Here is a 19,687-nt window from a genome sequence, read left to right on the forward strand (position 1 = left end):
ATACAAGCGAATACATCTGTTAGTCTCTGCTCCATGACATGTACTTGAACTTTATGAAGCACTAGAAAGTGCAGCCCAGTTAATACCATTAAACATTAATAATAGAGGGGAGAACTCTGTGAGTAAATTGAAGGGGAATTACTGAATCTAGTTTGAATAAAATAACCACAACACAGGGAGTAAACACAAGGGAGAATTGTAATTCACTACAGAGTCTAAGTCAGCTACTGTGAGACATTAAGAGAAACCTCAAGCATCTTGAAGAGAGATTTGGCAGCGTCATTTTCTCTTGGGAAAGTTGACATTTGCGCGACATGAAAAGCGCCTGTCCGTCTCCTCAGCGGGCGTCCAACCACAGCATGATTAATCTGGATCTGGGCGCTCAGCGGCGGGTTTGCGCCCCCTGCTGACTGGAGAGCGTCACTGCGCCCTCAAAGCTTTCTGTCCGACAAAGATGTTTCACTACCTACAGGAAACCTGGCACGTCTTTTGTAGGCTTTCCTGATGTAGTGAAGTGTCTTTTAGGTACCTACTGCACTAACTGGAAATTTAATCACTTTAATTATGAATAGGGCTTTTTGGTAACTTCTGGAAAGTTATTCTAGTTAATTAGAGAGAGAAATATAAACTGCTATACTTTGAGAAAACAACTAAGAAGTAAGCTTTTACGGTGACCCAGATTGGTCAGCAATATGCAAAAGCCACAAAACAACAACAAATGTGACAACGCAACAACAAAAGTTACAAAGCAACAACAAATGCTACAATGCAAGAACAAAAGCCTCACTGCAACAACAAAATCTACAGTGCAATAACAAAAGCACCAATACAACACCAAAAAAGTCACAATGCAACAGCAAAAACCACAACTCAACCGCGTAGAGCACAGTGTATCAGGAAAATCCACAATGAAACCTCAGAAATCACAACAAAAATTCCAACTCAACAGCAAAACCCACAATGTAACAGGAAAGGTCACGAGAGAAGTTAAACTACAACTGTGGGGTGTCAAATGTGCCAAAAGTATTTTATATTAATGCACTGAACATGTTCACTAACAATAAGTTACCATTTGGGTATATCTACGTAACTGGCAGTAGTGCTTGGGCTGGTCCTTAAATCTAATATGTTAGATTCATATTAGGGTTAAATGTCTAAGTTTGGGTAAAAAAAAAAAAAGTCAACATTTGTTCATTTTTTAAGCTTGAAATTGAGATGTTGTAATATTACAACACTGAGTCTTAGAATATTGGCCCTACTTTTCATGCCACTGCATCCCCAGAGATTTCCAAAGCAAAAAATTGCACTTTAAAAATACAGTAGAGAATGACGCAATTTGGGAGCATGAGAGGGAGAATCTGTTTTCAAAACTAATCTTTTTCACAGTTTACTAATACTATTTACAATTTTTAATCTATTTTTCTTATCAGACACAGAAAGAGCATCATAGTTCATATTCTAAGTTTTTGGTTTGCTTGTTAGCTTAACAGTGAAGATAAAAAGCTGCTGAACAGAGACAAACGTGAAGATAAAACATTTCTACTTCAAAATCTTTTTTTTTTTTTTTTTGTGAAATGTTGACTCTGAGCTTTATTTAAAAGCTTTAAAACTGCACTCACTTTGAATAATTTCAATAGTAACAGCTTCCCCTCCCAATATGGCGGAGATGTTGACGTGTCTTTAAGACGGTCATTTAGCAATTCTGATGTTTTTAATTAAAACAGGAACATAATATCACTTGATTTCAGGGCAATCCCGAGTTAATGTGGTTTTACTTGATTTATTCAATTGCTAAACCTCTTCGGTTAAATATTTACTAGTACATTTAACTTTTTGCAGTTTGAAACGTTGCAAGAGTTGACCGTTGGAGGAGGGAAAGTGTCTCGCTTCTGTTACGCAATCTTCGATCGTTGTTGACCAATCAAAATGAGCTGTCGTGTCCATAACACCGTACGGGAAGCTACTTGGTCCATTATAGTTCCCAGCGCTTACCGTCGCTAACAGGACAGCGAGGAAACAACACCTTAGCGGTTTGCAGCGGCCACACCGACTACTTGAAAGTGAGGATTTGAGTTGGCTGTTTGTATTCACTGTGGCCGAGTAGATGCTGATTTTGTTTAGCGGGATTTTTTGTCGGGAAATAAGTAATTTGGCTAGCAAATGTGCGTGTTAGCTAACGGTAATGTTTGTTTACCCTTCCGTTGTGCATTTTACTGTAACCACATGTAAACAGGACAGAGCTGAAGTCCGTTTTTGTTTATGTTTATCATTATGATGAACAGTTATTACTAATCTTAGCCTGTTTTTTGTCAACAGGAGAGAAACGGGTTTAGTTACATGGATTTACAGAGGAATATGCATTTGTCTCCCTTGCAGGATGAGGCGTCGTGCACAGTGGGGGGGTCTGATCCTCTTCCTGTCCTGCTCTTTCCTGTGTGCTCACTCTCAGTTGTCTCCACACCAGCAGCAGCCTCCTCCTGTAGTGGGAGGCTCAGCTCAGATAACTCGCCTTGACAGAAACATGGTGCAAGACAAAGAGTGAGCAACACCCCTGAAGTCCAGACACATCGCCCAGCTCACTGGATGATGGGCCAGTTTCTGATTTTTCTCTTTCCTCTGCTCTCAGCCACATCATGGAGCACTTGGAGGGGGTCATCGACAAACCTGAGAAAGACATGACGCCCCAGGAGCTTCAGCTGCATTATTTTAAGATGCATGACTACGATGGGAACAACCTGCTGGACGGCCTGGAGTTGGCCACTGCTATAACACATGTACACAAAGAGGTAGGTGTATAAATAAATTAGGGGCTGAACAAAACAAAGCTACTATAATTTTAGACATTTGTCTGATTAGCAGTAAACTGTGTAGATTATGTTGATAAATGATTCATGCAGTTAATACATTCAAGTTGGTTTAAAGTTGCAATGTGCATTACTGCGTTTTAATTAAAAATATTTAGAAAAACATGTTTTTTTTTAATTGTTGTTTTTTTATTGATTCCCAAGGAAGCCAATTTTACAAAACACAAAATCTTGACTTTTTGTCTAGTTTCTATTGTAAATATCTTAGTAGACTTGAAATAAGACAAAACTGGCTTACCGTACAAGTAACATTTCTGCAAGATATAAACTTATATTCGTTAAAAAGTACTAGATCCACTGGCAGATTATTTAACTTATAACAAGATATTTATACATTTAATATAAAAAAACACCTTTGTCTGTGAACACTTAAGAAGTTTTCTACCAAAACTTTTCAAGTGGCATCGTTTTAACTTCCTCTGGTTCATATTTATTAAAGGAATGCTGTGATATTGTACTTTCAGGCAAGAAAATGTTTATTTTCCTACTTAAAATAGGAATTAAATTATTTGTTGTCATCTTGAATTCCTAATATTGCATTAAAAAGGCTCAAATGGCTCAATAACAAATGTCTAGAATGTGCCAATTTTAAAAAATGTGATTAATAATCATCAGATTTATCAGTTAGGAGTTTGACCCCAGAGTCATAACGTCAGCTCTGAGCCCTTCTGTCTGACTGATCAGTTCTTTAAAGGAAAGTCGCCTGAAATTTCTCCAAAATGATGCAAGATTAAAACAATTTTATAAATCTGTATCGAGTACTTAACTTTTCTGTCCTGATATTAAAAAATTAAATAAACGTTTCCTGTTCTGAATCGCAGGAGAGAGGGGAGAACAGCCAGCCAATGAAGGAGGAGGAGCTCATCGCGCTAATCGACGAGGTCCTGAAGGACGACGACAAAAACAATGACGGGTACATCGACTACGCAGAGTTTGCCAAATCGCTGGAGTAGATCGCCTTGCTGTTTTCTTTGTTTCCAATCCTGGAGGAGAATCCTGAATGAGGGGAGAGGCGGCAAGCTGCTCCGTCTTTCACAGAAATCAACTTTGTAATTTACAAAGCTTGTGACAGTTCTTTCATACCAGATGGAATGTAATTCCACTGAATTACAAAACAGTAGCCTTTGTACCCTGTTTTTGTAGATTGTGCCATTTTTAAAGGGTCAGTTTAGCCAAATTATTTTTTTATTCAGACTTTAGCGGCCTATACGCTACGTGTTTTCTACCAAAGTACGCTAGCCAGCCACTGAACTGCAGTAAACAAACCGATGAAGTAGTTTGGTTGAACTGACCCAACGGACCAGTTCATTTCAAACTCATATGCCCTATTTTAACTTAAATTCAACACACCAGCTGTTTGAATCTCTACATTTAGGACCAAATGATTCCTTGTGAAGATAATTGGGTAAATATGTCATTCCCACGGCAACAGATTAGATTAGGTCGTCAGAGAAAGAAGGGTAAACCTTGTTTAAATGACGAGCTAGTAGCGCCCCCTTCTGGTCAGCCGGAGGACGCACGGCTCTTCATCAGTCGCAATAGGAATGTAAAGCAGAGCTGCATCAGATTCTGCGACACTGAATAAGCTAGACTGGAAGCACACTGGCAGACTCTTCTGCAGGCTGGAGTTTCAGGAAAGCACTTGAATGCAACACGATTCCTTCAGATGCTAGCTGCCTTTTTTAAAACGCTCAGTTCACACGCATCAAATCGGGTTTGTTCAGTCCATCTGCGTTTGCTTCATATGGATGAACTCTATTTTTTTGTTTTTTTTGTTTTTGCCAACCAGTGTTGATTCTTCAATCGGCTCTGATTGTGGAGAGAAATGACGTAAAGGTCAGGAAATGTAACTCTGGAATGTGAAAAGAAAACGTTCTCTCTGTTACTTTAAGGTAAATTATGTTTGGTTCTGGTAGATTAAACTCATGAAATCAAATTTATTCTCTGCTCTGCTTGGTTTTTTGTGTGTGTGATTTTTATTTGAATTTTTGGGGCTCCTTTGAAGTTCCTACGGAAAACAAGCATGCACACACCTCCAAATTGCACATAAGTTGAGCTGTGCTTGTTGCTATTTAATTGCAATTGTATCTACCAAAGAAAAACTTTTATTGATAATAGAAAATGTTCAAGGGGGTAACTAATGAGTTTTATAATTTGATTTTAAATTCTAGCTCTAATGTGTAATTGGCTTACAGGGATCAGTGAAAACAAAGATTTGTTACATTTATATTGGCATAAATGTAACAAAATCAACCTTCTCACCTTAAATCTGCTGCACAATAAGCAAAAACTGTTGAAATGAAATTATTCATGTACTTATTAGCAGGATATCAATGATTGTGCAGCTTTTAAAGTAAAAAATCTGTTTCTTTGCCTGCAAAAATTTTTCTTCTGCACAGAGGAATGTCAGATTTACTGTCAAATGGTGAATGCTGAAACTCCACAGACAACTCAATAACAAAACATAAAATAATGAAAAACATCCGCATTTTAGATCATGCAGATCTCAAAATGATCACTAGAGGACAGTAGCTTCCTCAGGTATTTAGAACTTATGAATCAGAAAATCTTGCTTTCAAATAAAGATGTATTTAGTTTTTATTCTGGCTTTATTTAGGAAAAATCGACATGTACAACAGGTGGGCTACAATGGAGAAAAATTGGAGCCATAAATTTTATCCAAAAGAAAAAAAACATTTGAAATTGAAAAATTATTTTAAAACTAGAAACTTGAAATAGTTTTGATTTTTTTTTCAGTTTCACATTCTTTTGTTAAATTTTATATTTTTCTTTACAACTGAAAAATTCTTTTGAAACAAAAAATCATTTGAGTCTGAATTTTTTTTTAAAGCAAGAAAAAAATATCTGAAAAATAATTAACATTTGTTTCAGTTTCACATCTTTGTTCTCAGTTTTAAAACTTTTTTCAGTTTCAAAAATATTTTTCAGTTTCCAATTATTTTTTCCTTTCATTTTTTTCCAAACTGAAATTATTTTTGAAACTAAAACAAAAATTATCTGAAATGGAAAATCTTTTTTGAGTGAATAAAAAGATTTGAAACTGAAAAGAACTTTGAATCTGAAAAATAGTTTTGAACATTTTCTCAGTTTCAAACTTTTTTCAGTTGAAATATATATATTTTAAGTTTTGACTCATTTTTCAGTACCAAAATAATTTTTCACTTTAAATTCTTTTGCTTTTGAACTTAATTATTTTGAAAATGAAAAAAATGATTGAAACTGGGGGAAAAATTAAAGTAAAAAACAAATAAATTAATAATTAAAAGTGATTCTCCCCCTTCCACGCCCCAATTTTGAAATTCTTTTCAGCTTCAAAGTTTCAGAACTTTTTATTTTCAGTTTCAAAATAATTTTTCATTTTCATTTTTTTTCTTTTTAAATAATCTTTATGGCCCCAATGTAGCTCCGTAGGTATCCCCGTCCCTTCCTAGCTCCAGGGGTTGGCCGTCTCCAGCGGCTGCATGGAGGCCAGCGGGAACATGGGTGACGGGAGGTTGGTTCTCAGCGAGCCGTACCAGTCGTCGTGCTGCCGCTGCGGCGCTGGCTGTGGCGGGCTGCTGGGACACGGACAGCGGCTGACTGGGGTTTGGTGGCGGGAGTACGGCCCGGGCGGCAGCATGGAGGACAGGTGGGGGATGTGGGCTAACGGCTGGGGGTAGTACTGTCGAGGCATGCCGGCCATCAGCGTCCTGTGGCCCGTCATCACACCCACCGGGAAGACCTGGGAAGCCCGCTCATGTTTGCGCTGTTTGGCTCTTCTGTTCTGGAACCACACCTGCCGAGACAAGACAACAGTAGCTGCGTTTTAATTAACCATCTATCTGTGCAAATTTAAATTACGAAAATAAATTAGCTTAATGGAAACACGCCAATTTTGAAATAACACGTCATGTCACATGAGTCACGTGATCAACAGCCGGATGTTACTGCTGGCAAAAAACGACGAAGAAGACAACAGGAAGTAGTAAGAGGATGATGGTTTGTTTGTTGTTTTCAGACCGATCACAGCATTTAACAGTTAATAATAATTTTTAAAAATCATGTACTATAATTTCCCCAAAACTCTGCATTTGTAGCCGCTCCGATTGTTTCTACTGCTATTTTTAGAAGCAGTAGAAACCCTAATGGAAGTATAAAAACTTACAAAATGTGAATTTTGTACCCTAAGATTTAGTATTTCCTTATCTGTAAAACTTATACTAAAGTATGACTTCACAAGATGCTGAAAATTTCTCTTTTTAATTTTTTGTGTTGGAATTCTCATACAATTACTACTTCATTCTTCTGATATTATCATTTTATTCTTGTATTGCTACCACTGTGTTCTGGTAATATTATGCTTTTATTCTCGTATTATTTTGACTCTATTGCCATATTATTTTTATAATATAATGAATTTATTCTTGTAATTATCAAAAAAAAAGAAAGATTTTTTTGGCCCTAATATGTTGCGGTAGAGTATTAAGCTCACCTATACAAGCTGTAACACATGCCTGTTAAACAAGATGGCTGACACTTTGAACTATGGAAACCCAAAGTGTGCATTGGTAAACATTTTCCAATTGATAAAATTGATTGCGGACCTGTGGACCAAACGTTGCTGCACCTGAACTCGGAGATGAATTTGTTGAATAAATTCAGGCTCTTTCTTTGTCCCACCTGTATACGAGCCTCGTTGAGTTTGGTGATGCGTGCCAGCTCCTCCCTGCAGTAGATGTCTGGGTACTGGTTCTGCTGAAAAGCTAGCTCCAGCTGTTCCAGCTGTTTGTGGCTGAAGGTGGTGCGGTGGCGCCGCCTGGCGGGAGACGGGTAGGCTTTGCCCCCCCTGCAGAGGCCAGCGGCCATGGAGGTCTCTGACGTCGCTGCTTTCCGCCCGGGCTCACCTATATCTGCTTTCATATGCAAAGGTGACTGAGGCTTTGCCTGGAAAAGACCTTCATTTTTACTGGAGACAATTCTCCAGCTCCAATTTCTTGACTTCCTTGGCGAATAAGGAACAATAAAAAAAAAAAAAAAACACAACAACCTTCAGTTGTATGAGTGCAAATCACCAAAAAGGAGGGATTAGAGTGACTCAGCAACCTGAGAGCCGCGGAGATTTGGCTGCCTAAAGACAGGCTCGTGAGAAAAAGATACCAGAAACTGGAGGATTTGACCAAGATTATGTCCACAATCACTGATGAAGGCGCTAATCTGTGGAAATGGGGGAGTGAGGCGTCTGTTCACATCACTGCTTCTGTTGCTTAGTCTAACATTTAGGTTGATTTTTCAAAATATATTCACTAATTTTCATTTTTAAGAACAAAACCCAACACAAAAGAAGAAGAAAGTTACATATTCTCATCATTTTATAGTGGACAAGAGTTTCCATATGCATCTATCAGTCTTGTATTCCAAAATAAGCTTCCTCCACCCAAAAACAGTAGACGGCTTATTGGAAATAAAATATTCTTTCAAGCATAAAAGGTTAGAATATCATACAATTTAGACTTAATGTTTAGATTTTAATTGGGGTGCAGTAGAAAACTGCTGGTAACAACAAAATGAGAGTGTATTTCTGGAAAAAAGTGTCAGTATTTCTCTTAAAGTAACTGAAATTCAATGTCCTTACCAAAAACTGATAGAATTACGACCTAAAATAGTTGAAAACATTGATGATTTCTACAAATAAATCAGTTGGAACCAACAGTTTACATTCTAATTTAGCTGAACGCTTACAAACTAATTAGTTAATTCCATAAAATGGTCACAGTGAACCAGAACTTTCACATTTAGGGTCAAACCAGTTGTTGTTAGTAGCACATTTATTTGCTTTTTCGACTAACCTGCGCTGGAGCTCACTGTAGCCATGTCAGAGTAAAGTTCTGCAAAGTCCTGGTGGCTCCTTGGTGTTGCACCTGCAGCCTTTACCTGGGCCATCGCTGCAGCTCTGCATCCCAGCAGAGACGCTCAGTCAAAATTAAAGTCCTGCGTCCCTCCCATCTCGCTTCCTTCACTCAGCCTGTGGGAGCCAATAGGAACTGGGAACCAGCATCACTGGAATGAAAGGAACCAGTTACAGTTACTTAAGAGTTACTCTTTTAGAAAAAATACATTATTCTGGGAGTAGTTTTACTTTATTCTGCTTTTCTACTTGAGCAACATTACTCTGAAAAAAACACTTCAGAATAAAACTCAGAGAATCTTTAACCAAATAGAAACACACAATTTATGTCAGAGTGAGACTTCTTGTTTGCATAAACAAGCTTTATTGTATTTTCTATCTTGTGGTAATTTTGAGGACAACCAAATATACAGGATGGGTTATATCACCATCTTGGTGAAAAGTTATTTGTAATTTTGCTTTGTTACTTATTTCAGGTGTACTAAGGTATTTTCATTAGCACCTACATTTTAAAAAAACCTGATACGATGTTGTGTTTTTGCAGTGCGGATGTTTTTGTTTAATAGTGTTGGATCTGTTGGGTTTTTCTACACTTTTGGATAAAACTGGCTTATTACATAACCTGATGAAGACGAGTTTATTTTTACAGTGACTCAAACTACTGCAGATGAATTAAATCACTGCATTTAAACTCATAATGTCAACATAATGACTTTATAATGAGAATATGCTCGTCTTTTTTAGGGACTTCAACCATTTTAAACATTTGGTTTAAGGTAAGTCAGATTCTTATATTTGAAAGAAGAAGACACACTGTGTGACCACCAGGTGGCGCTGTTCGATCAGCTTGTGGCAATCAAATGAAAAGGCACATCTAGGAAATGTTGTTCAACCATTATTTTGGAAGAGGATGTGAGGCGGTGAGTGTGAAGAGTCATGACAGGGCTGCAGAGCGGCAGCTGGTGCTCAGCATGAAGCATTTCACCATGTAATGCACCGGCAGCACAAACTTCTCCACGTGTGCGGCCCTTTAAATTGTTTTTACTTCTGCTGTCTAGTCACCTGAATGTTTTCATATCAAACAATCTGAATAGAAAAGATAACCTGAGTAAACACAGGAAGTAGTTTCCATATTATGATTAAGGATGAAACGATTAATCGGTTTAATTGCGATTAATCAATTATTGAAATAATCATCAAGTAGTTAACAAAAAATCTTAAGTATTTTTGGTCTAATTCCTAGAGCAAGTATGTTAGTACACTTGAAAAAGGCAAAACTAATTTACAAGCAACATTTCAGCAAGATATAAAGGTTTCAGAAAATAATTTCTTAATATTGATGAAAAACTTGTTCCAAATGTCGTATTATATGTGAAATAATCTTCCAGTGGAACAAGCATTCTTTCATTAATCTTAAGGAATTATTTACTTAAAACAAGCTCCTACATCTTGCTGAAAAGTTACTTTTCAAAAGTTAGTTTTCCTTATTTCAAGTGTACTTAGATACAATGTTTGACAAACTAGACCAAAATTAGTTGGTAAGATTTTGTGTTTTTACAGTGCAGCAAATGATTAATCGTTATCTACTCAAAAAAAGCATCTTGCTACAAAACCCCAAGATATTTAGAGCAGCAATTAAGCCAAAACTGTACAAAATATATAATATATACATTTTGCATTCAAGATAAAAACATCTTTGTATGTTTAACCAAAACTACCCAACTTCACCTCATACAAATTTACTAGAGGAATGTGAAATTTTTGCATTTTAGTCAATAAGATGTATATATTTTTATTTAAAAAAGGAGTGGAATTATTTGTTTATTTGCATATTTTAATTTATTTATTATATTTCACAGAAATGAAAATTTTGTTGAATGTATCATTTTTAAATCCAATTAATTGTTTAATCGTCAACATAATTGATAGATGAATCGATAACTAAAATAAATTGCAACCCTAATTGGCTTAGACTCGAAAAAGCCTTATATGGTTAAATTAAAAATCAGTTGAATGTTCCAGTTTTAAAATACAATAATCGCTCAATCGTCTGAATAATGACCGATTGTTCAGTTACTAAAACAATTGTTAGTTTATTTGCATCTTTTAGGCTATTTTTAATATTGTATATAAAGGCTTATGTGGTTTAATAAAAAAATCTGTTGATTGTGCCATTTTTAAATTACGATTAATAGTCAGAATGATCGATTAATCGATCACTAAAATAGTCGTTAGTGGCAGTCCTAGTTGTATCTAAACTCTTGCTTCCTCTTTGGGTTTTCGTAGAACTGCAGAGGTCTCTGTGACTCACTGGGAGCAGAAATCAGACTCGAAACGTAGACAGGAAACGTGTCAGACAGCAGATTGCAGCTCTCCCTCGGACCAGAATCCTCGCCAGGGAAGTGAAACAGACAATACTCAGCGACTGAATGACCTATTGAGGTAGCGGGCTCGCAGGAACGCCTGTTACATATTAATTCTCTGGTTGAAACGACAAATGACCCTTGAGACTGAACAAACGTCTTGAGAAAGTCCCTGCCTTGTTTTCTGGTTCTTTGCGGGCGAACATCTAATTTGATTCCTTGTGACAGCCTGTGAGGGCCAAGTCCTGTGTGTGTGTCGTCAAAGAGCCCCCGTCCTGCCTGCACTGTGAGTATTTGTGCGCACGCTGCTGCCAAGCTCGCTACGCGTCTTATATTCTGCTCACATGTTTCCTGTCCCAGACAACGACTCGACCACAATCCCCCAAACCCCTCAGACAACAAAAAACCCAAGAAGACGGCATGACTATGGTTCTGTTTAGACTTCTGGGAGAATTAAAGCTCCAAAAAACACACAAATAAATCAAACTTTTGAAGGTTTGAATTATACATAAAGGAAGAAAATCAACTCGCCCGGAACGTTAGCTGGAGATAGGCACCAGCACCCCTCCCGACCCCACTGAGGGACAAGGGTGTTCAGAAAATGGATGGATGGATGGAAGAAAATCAACAATGCTTTTCACCTTTACACATTAAAATCCAAAATGTGTAGCGTGTGAATATACAACCCCAATCCCGATAAAGTTGAATCATTGTGTAAAACATAAATAAAAACAGATTATGATAATTTGCAAATCTGTTCCCACTTATATTTAATTGAATTCACGACAATGATAAGATATTATTGCTCAAACTGATAAACTTTATTGGGATTTTTGGAAATATTCACTTATTTGGATTTTGTTGCTTGTGTCCCATATGCTGCATCAGTTTCTAAAAGAGTGATTTGTAAAACTACATTTAAGTTTTTTGTTGAAACATTCCCAACCCGTTACCTAGCAACCCAAGCTGGGTTTGGTCAGCCGGTTTTACCGCTGTATGTGCTGTACAATGGCTGCTGGAAAAGACAAGTGTTTTATTGTTGACTTACAATCCTGAAACCACTTCCTGCATTCTTGTTGGTTATGCAGAAGGCTCCATTTCTGCTTTTCAAAGATGTACAGTTGTATAATTTGTATGAGTTTAAATGTTGAGTTAGAGGGCGTGGCCAGCAATAGCTTATTTGAATTTAAAGGCCCTAAAACTGCTCATTGGAGGCCGGGCTGACCTGACTAGAATTTCATTATCTAAGAATGATTTTGAGCAAAAAAATGTAGTGAACGTGTTTTGTATAGGCCATAGACCTATCCCAACAAAGGTCACCTTAAAAAAACCTTACTAATCCCAAAAGAAATTAAATGTTATCCTAACTCATATAATCCAAGTACCTTCAAAGAGTCGTTGCAGACGGTGATGCTCTGGGAAGGAAGAATCTCCAGCAGCAGTCAGTCTAGCAACTAATCTATAAAGGCCTCTGTCCAAAGACAGTTGATGTCATGACATGCTAAGAGCTCAATTTTCAGGCAGGAGAGATGATATTTTACAGTCTTATGTCCTAGATGACGCCATCAGGGGTTTGCCTCTTTTAATCTCTCTCTGGAATTATGGTTAGAAAGCTAAGAAGGAAGATGTTGGAGTAAAGGATATCTATCTTGGAAGAGATGGTTTGAACTTCCTCCTTCTCTCTCATCTTGTCACGGTTATTACATCTTAACAACTATCTGAACGTAAATAATACGAGTAAAAATCCTTCCAAAATAGGTGCCTATGCAAAAAAGCACCTCTGTCCAGCAGGATGGGTTATTCATTGACATCTGTTAGGAAAGAGGAGTAAACATGCAGTGACACACGTTCAGACTTTAAGACAATTCAGCATCAGATGTGTCACACTGATCTACTTCCTGTCATATTACCATAACCTGCGATGCAGAAACCGGTAAAATATGAAAAATGTGACTCAGTGAGCATGTGTGCACACATAAACACTGAGCAGAACCCAACGCCTGTTACAGTGTAAGGAAAAAACATGCAAGTCATATTATCCTGGGTGCTCAGTTTCAGGGGTTGTGCATGCACAAGTGCCCCGGTGCACACAGGCCTCTGCCTCTGAGTGGCTCCGGCTGGGCCCAGTATGGACACAGAGGAAATTCTTCCTCCCATTTTCCCGGGACTGAACTGGGAGTGACCTGGTTGGCAGACAGACAGCCCCAATGGAAGGAATGTAACCCAACTCCCCCCACCAGCTCACCCTCCGCGCCCCATCCAGCCAGTAAGCTGGCCCAGCTGTGAGAGAAACATCCAGCATGTGGGGTGGAGAGGCTTTTGCATCAGCGTTAGATCAAAATTATTTTCTTGGGGGGGAAATGTGTCTGTGTTGTTTGTTGGATTTTTGTCAGATCTTTATGCGAAGAGCCCAAGATGTCATGTTACAAAAACAGAAAAAAGGAACTGAATCTGAGTCTAGAGCAGGGATGTCAAACTCCAGTCCTCAAGGGCCGCTGTCCTGCAGTTTTTAGATGTGCCACAGGTACAAAACACTAGAATGAAATGGCTTAATTACCTCCTTCTTGTGCAGATAAATTCTCCAGAGTCTTGTTAATGACCTAATTATTCTATTCAGGTGTGGTGCTGCACAGGCACATCTAAAGGTTGGAGGGCAGAGGCCCTCCAGGACTGGAGTTTGTCACCTGTGGTAGAGAGCAGTGTTTCTCAACCCTGGTCCTCAGCGCCCCCCTGTCCTGCATGTTTTCGGTATTTCCCTTCTGCCACACACCTGAATTGTATCGCTGGGTGATTAACAAGCTTCTGCAGTACTTGATGGTCATGTAATCATTTGAATCAGCTGTTCTGGAATAGAGGCATATCTAAAACATACAGAGCAGGAGGGGGGGGTGAGGACCAGGGTTGAGAAACACTGCTCCAGAGGAATGTCAAAGACTAGAGCTGAAACGATTAATCACGATTAAGCTGATAAATCACGATTAATCGATTATTGAAATAATTGTCAGCTAATTTAGTTGACGACGTGAAAGGTTGACCCTTTGAACGTGACGTCACAGTCTCCAGAACTCCGCCATGACGGATGTCAAAACAACCAATGCGTTACAGATACCACACATCTGTAACCTAATATGGCTTTTATTTAGTTGATTTCACTTTAGAAATGGTGCAGGGTGCTTTGTGGTCGGCTGCACAAACTGACAAGGATGCAAACCAAACTTTTTTTATTTTATAACTTTTAATGAGGAAAGATGCGGCAGTGATGGATATCAGCCGTCAATCATAATGACTGTCAGCCCTCGGTGTAATGGCGGATTTGCAGCGAACACGTTTTACAAGGTAAGAAGATTAACGTTCATATGTTTGTAAGTATGATTATAGAAAGATATTAAACATCGCATTGTGGAGAAGGCGTGTGCAGTGATTGGTAACCATGGAGACAGTGCCTCACCGTAGCCTAGCATGCATGAAAAAAAAGGTTAGCATCTCGTCTTTTGTATGATTTTAATGCTGCTCCGGTGTAAAGGGGAAACGCCGTTTATGACATAGTGCTATAAATCATGTGGTCTGAATTCAGTCAAAGTCGATAATTTGATCAACACGTCAGGAAGGAGGAGGTACGGGTCGGTTTCTAAGCTAGCTGCTTCCAACTTCTGTAAATCCCGCCATCTGTGAGCCCAACCAGGTGTGTTACGTTCACAGATAAATCAGTTGGACTCAAACAAGTAGAAGCCACGAATAAACTGGCAAAAGTAACTTTGGAAAACATTTTCGGTTGTCCTGTTAAATACTGTCATCCCTCACTTCCTATCTCCGTCATGGCGCCTCTAATGATTAAGTGATGTAGTTGTAAAGGGTCAATAAAGAATCAAAAAAGGGCCATGCAACAAAAGTGCAACATATCCAGAGCAGTAGCCAGGCCAAAACTGGTTAAAAAAAAAAAAAAAAAAATTGCATTTAAGATTAAAAACATCTTTGTCTGTAAGCCAAAAACTCCTTGAGTGGGAGTTTTAACTCTACTTGGTTAAAATTCACTAAAGAAATGCTATTGCCTTTAAGGCAATACATTTTTTTAAAAATATGTTTTACTTAAAAAGAATTTGAATTATTTGTTTATTTGCATCTTTCATTGTTTTATATATATAAAAAAAGGCTTAAAGGGTTAATGAAAAAAAAAATGTGTCTGTGATGTTAGTTGGCCATCAGATTTTTATACAGACTGAAGAGCCCATGCTGTAATATTACAAAAACAGTAAAAGAGCAGAAAAACGTCACTGAATCTGAGCCCAGACAAATATAAAAGACTAGGGATTAATCACGATTAATTAAATTAATCGTGATTAATTGATTACTGAAATAACCGTCAACTAATTTAGTAATCGATTAATTATTAACTTTAATATAGACTCAGAAAAAGGCCATTTGCTGAAAAAAACAACATACTGAGAAAAGTAATTCACAAAATATTGTACAATATTTATATTCATCTTGCATTTAAGGTTAATAAAACCTTTGTCTACAAATAGGTTTTAGTCAGAACTAGTTGCATACTTTTAACTTCATCTGGTTCAAATTTACTAAAATCTACTGTCATTGCATTTTGAGCAATAAAATGCTTATTTTCTCATTTTAAAAAATGAATTCAATTATTATTTTTTTTGCATATTTAATGTAGTTCTTATATTGTATTAAAAAGCTTCAGTGGTTATGTGAAAAAAACTGTAGAACATATCACTTTCTAAATATGATTAATCATGAATATTCAATACAATAACTGAAATAATTGTTAGTTGCAACACTTAAAAAGGTTTTTCATTTAAGATTAAAACATGTTTTAGCCAAAGCTTATCAAGTTTTATTAGCTACAACCAGTTCAGATTTACTAAAGGAATACTGCAATATAGTTTAGGCAATAAAATGTTTATTTTCTTATTTTAAAAAGTAATTTAATTATTTGCTATTTGCATATTGTAATGTATTTCTCACATTGTATAAAAATGCTTAAATAGTTTAATGATAAATCTGTAGAATGTGCCATTTTTTATATGATTAATCAATGAATCGTCAGAATAATCGATAACTAAAATAATTGTTTGTTGCAGCCCTTAAAAATATTGAAACTTTGCATTAAAACACTTTTGTCGGTAAACAGGTTTTAAACAGAACTGTGATATTATATTTTGGTCAATGACATGTTTATTTTCTTTTTTGTTTATTTGTAATCTCAAACTGTATTAGCTTTTTTGGTGGAAATGTACTTTCTACAATGGATAGATAGATGTTATACAAAACAGACAAAGCAAAAATGACAAAAAAATAATGCTTTCAAAGAAAATCTGGATTTTTACTCTCTGTCCTGTTTTCTCATCCTTTTCAACCATTACAAGTATTATTTGGACGTTTTTCGTCGTTTTGGTTGCTTGATGTGCCTTGAGCTGCTCGCCACACCTGCTGCTCAGGTGTTTTACAACCTGAAATCTTCCCACCTGTCCTGCAGAGTTTTGGGCTGGCGTGCCGGATGAAGTGGGAACCATTATGACTCAGCAGCTCCGCCCTGCATGGTACTCTGTGTTCTTTTCTGATGAAACTCAACGCATCTTGAAGGCGATATTACCCCGGACGCTGGGAATCTCATCTTGCCCAGCTAAAGATACGAAGCCAACGCAGAAGGGCCGGAGCTGGACAGGTTGTCCTCTGGTGCTGCACATGCAAAGGCGATAAAAATAAATCAGCAAAATGCACCGTCGCTTTGTGTGTTCCACTTTAATTTAAGCGTGACTCAACCAGGCAACCCGAGCAGGACTGGAGTGCTGAACATTGTGGGAAAAGTATCTTCTCTTTCTACAGAACTCAATGCGTTTTATTGAGTTTTACACAACACATTAATGCAATGATTATTCTGACGTGATTGAGATCACGGTGGCATGTGAAAGCTTGCCCCGACTGCGGTCTGTGAGATTTGACTGTCTGGCGAGGCGGATTTCTGAGAGCTGTCCTCCTCCAGACTCCCCTCGGCGGTGTCTGCTTTCCCCCTCGACAGCATTTTGCTGGCTCCGCCGGCCTGCTGCGGTCCTCCAGGGCGCTCCTAGACATGATAGCTGGAAGATTATCCACTGTTACACAGGGACGACCTGGAGGAGGGAGGGAGCGGAGCAAAGGTATAATTATCGTCTTTCTACATCTCTCTCCACACCTTGGTTTCCTAACTCTGACTCTCATGATCCCTGCATGATTCAGCCAGGCAACCCGAGCAGGACTGGAGTGCTGAACATTGTGGGAAAAGTATCTTCTCTTTCCACAGAACTCAATGTGTTTTACTGAGTTTTACACAACATATCAATGCAAATAGTTAGTAACTGTGAACTGGAACGAAAATAACCAAACAGAAAATCTTACCAAATATTTTCAGTCTATTTTTTTTGTGTGAATAACTTAGTTCACTTGAAATAAGACAAAACTAACTTAAAAGTAACTTTTCAGCAATATGCGAGAGCTACTTTTAAATCAATAATCCTTAATTATTTATTTAGAAATTTTTTCACTTCTAAGAAGACATTTCCCACATAAATGAATGAATCCTACAGTCAAACTGTAGGATTAGTTTTAAGGAAATTATTTTTTTAATATTGCTGAAATGTACTAGCTCCATTGGCAGATTATTCCTCTTAAATCTTTTTTTACCATGTTATAAGTGGAATAATCTGCCAGTAGAACTAGAACTGGGTTGCTAGGCGACCGGCTGGTCTTGGGTGGCGTTGCTAGGTAACGATTTTGATATAAATTAAACAATCTGCCAGTGGAACCAGAACTTTTTCAGCAATATTAAGGAATTTTTGACTTAAAATAAGCTCCTATATCTTTCTGGAAAGTTACTTACTAATTGTAAGTTAGTTTGTCTTATTTCAAGTATACTCAGATATTTGCAGTAGAAACAAGGAAAAAAATAGTTGGTAAATTTTTAGTTAAAACATGTCTATTTTTAATTCAGTAGGTAGAAAATCCAGAAATTTAAGAGTAAAAGCTGAAATACTTTATAATAAAGTTATTCAAGCAAAATTAAACAGTACAAATCCTCCAAAAAGTATTTTTTCCAAAAAGGTTACTAAAGTAATTGTAGCTGGGTAAATGTAACTAGTCACTACCCATCTCTGTTCCTGGGTGTGTTGAGGAATCTGTGTAGTATCAAGTCCAGTGTTCCTTTTAAACACTGTGGTATGTTATTCAACCACATAGATTCCCTAATCTAGATTGTGTAGGTTCTGAAAAAAGTGAGTATTTACATTTTTGCGTAGAGACAGGGGGCGGCTCGTACGGGAACATTGTGAGTTTGGTAGGCAGAGCAGAAAGCCTCTCAGTGTTTGAGTCTGCTTGTGGTCGAGTCTTTTTTGCAGCAGGAAATGACCGAACTTGACACACAGGCTAAAAATAATGCCCGTTGTTAAGGGAGAACAGAGCCAGAGAAGCAGCAGAGTACAGAAAATATTATTTCAATAAAAACCACAAGCCCCAAAAGCACCCGCCTCTTTTTCAGATGAAAGCCCAGCTTGGATCGAGGAGGAGGGGACGTAAAGATTGGGTGTTGGTGAGAGGGCAGTGCTGGTGGTTCTGTTTTACCATCTTCCTCTGAATTCACTCCGTTACCAGGGAAAAACGCGTGGCCACTTGGATCAGAGCTGCCTGGCAGTTCCGCACTGCAAAAACACAAAGTCTGACCAAGAGTTTTGGTCTGGTTTCTAGTGCAAATATCTTAGCACACTTGAATTAAGACTAAAATAATTACAAGTAACTTTTCAGTAAAATCTACAAGCTTGTTTTAAGTCAATAATTCTTGAATAAAGAAGAAAACATTTTTCCAAACGCAAGAGTAACATGATAATTAGCTTAAAACAAGCGCCCATATTTTGCTGTAAAGTTGCTTGTAATTTAATCTTATCTTAATTCAAGTGTACTAAGATATTTGCACAAGATGCTAGACAAAAAAAATCCTTAACATTCATGAAAAAGCTCTAGTTCCATTGGCAGATTATTTCACTTATAACATGGGAAAAATGAACTGATCTGCTAGAGGAACTAGTACTTTATTATCAATATTAAGGAATTATTTACTTAAAACAAGGTCCTATATCTTCCTAAAAAGCTACATGCAAGTAGAGCTGCAACTTAGCAATCAATTATTTTATCAATTATTCTGATGATTCATTGATTAATTGGATAAAAAAGGCACATTCTGATTTTTCATTTTACCACTATTAGGTTAGTGGTTAAATGGAAATAGCCACTTTAAATAAGAAAATAAAAATTTTATTGCATAAAAAAGCATTCCTTTAAAAATTCTGATCCAGGTGAGGCTAAAACTACAACTTGATCAATTTTAGCTAAACATTTACATATTTAAGCTCTCTCTCTCTCTCTCTCTCTCTCTCTCTCTCTAGATAGATAGTACAGTTTTAGCTTAATTATGGCTCTGAATATGTTGCTTTTTTCACCAAATTGCCTTTTTTGAGTCTGTATACTTCAGTTAATGATTAGTTGGCTACTAAATTAGTCTACAATTATTT

General features: G+C 37.4%; 3 protein-coding genes and 1 long non-coding RNA gene across 5 annotated transcripts in view; 2 read left to right on the forward strand and 2 right to left on the reverse strand.

Moving 5' to 3' along the window:
- ttc7a (tetratricopeptide repeat domain 7A) overlaps nt 1-366 on the reverse strand; it is a 54,665-nt gene extending 54,299 nt beyond the window's left edge. The window contains exon 1 of one of the 2 annotated variants that reach the window (XM_015052037.1): nt 249-363. In XM_015052037.1, coding sequence (XP_014907523.1) covers nt 249-305 — 57 coding nt within the window. In that variant the 5' untranslated portion in view covers nt 306-363. Of the gene's footprint in view, nt 1-248 lie in introns of both variants that reach the window. The other variant, XM_015052040.1, reaches the window with a different exon arrangement.
- Nucleotides 367-1,952: 1,586 nt separating this feature from the next.
- Nucleotides 1,953-3,935, forward strand: mcfd2 (multiple coagulation factor deficiency 2, ER cargo receptor complex subunit). The gene is made up of 4 exons (XM_015052046.1): nt 1,953-2,060; nt 2,377-2,538; nt 2,627-2,786; nt 3,686-3,935. The coding sequence occupies exons 2-4, from the start codon at nt 2,378-2,380 to the stop codon at nt 3,815-3,817; spliced, it is 453 nt and encodes a 150-aa protein (XP_014907532.1). The 5' UTR covers nt 1,953-2,060; nt 2,377; the 3' UTR covers nt 3,818-3,935.
- Nucleotides 3,936-6,135: 2,200 nt separating this feature from the next.
- Nucleotides 6,136-18,923, reverse strand: prop1 (PROP paired-like homeobox 1). Its single transcript, XM_015052032.1, has 4 exons — nt 18,910-18,923; nt 8,711-8,921; nt 7,545-7,774; nt 6,136-6,660 (listed from the first exon to the last, which is right to left on the reverse strand). The coding sequence occupies exons 2-4, from the start codon at nt 8,802-8,804 to the stop codon at nt 6,313-6,315; spliced, it is 672 nt and encodes a 223-aa protein (XP_014907518.1). The 5' UTR covers nt 8,805-8,921; nt 18,910-18,923; the 3' UTR covers nt 6,136-6,312.
- On the forward strand, nt 14,203-16,875 carry LOC106959459 (uncharacterized). The gene is made up of 2 exons (XR_001427357.1): nt 14,203-14,468; nt 16,627-16,875. It is a non-coding gene; the product is annotated as an uncharacterized LOC106959459 (long non-coding RNA).
- Nucleotides 18,924-19,687: the final 764 nt, after the last annotated feature.

This window comes from Poecilia latipinna, unplaced genomic scaffold, assembly GCF_001443285.1.
Source record: "Poecilia latipinna isolate Pla-1442-1.1 unplaced genomic scaffold, P_latipinna-1.0 Scaffold1083, whole genome shotgun sequence".
Classification (NCBI taxonomy): Eukaryota; Metazoa; Chordata; class Actinopteri; order Cyprinodontiformes; family Poeciliidae; genus Poecilia; species Poecilia latipinna.

What these genes read in the sequence shown, in the direction of transcription:
- prop1 (XM_015052032.1), bottom strand. Translation starts at nt 8,804, where the DNA reads ATGGCCCAGGTAAAGGCTGCAGGTGCAACACCAAGGAGCCACCAGGAC. An exon ending in TACAGTGAGCTCCAGCGCAG is followed by an intron (nt 7,775 to 8,710) that starts GTTAGTCGAAAA and finishes ATATGAAAGCAG; the next exon opens with ATATAGGTGAGCCCGGGCGG. An exon ending in TCAACGAGGCTCGTATACAG is followed by an intron (nt 6,661 to 7,544) that starts GTGGGACAAAGA and finishes TTGTCTCGGCAG; the next exon opens with GTGTGGTTCCAGAACAGAAG.
- mcfd2 (XM_015052046.1), top strand. Translation starts at nt 2,378, where the DNA reads ATGAGGCGTCGTGCACAGTGGGGGGGTCTGATCCTCTTCCTGTCCTGC. An exon ending in AACATGGTGCAAGACAAAGA is followed by an intron (nt 2,539 to 2,626) that starts GTGAGCAACACC and finishes CTCTGCTCTCAG; the next exon opens with CCACATCATGGAGCACTTGG. An exon ending in TAACACATGTACACAAAGAG is followed by an intron (nt 2,787 to 3,685) that starts GTAGGTGTATAA and finishes TCTGAATCGCAG; the next exon opens with GAGAGAGGGGAGAACAGCCA.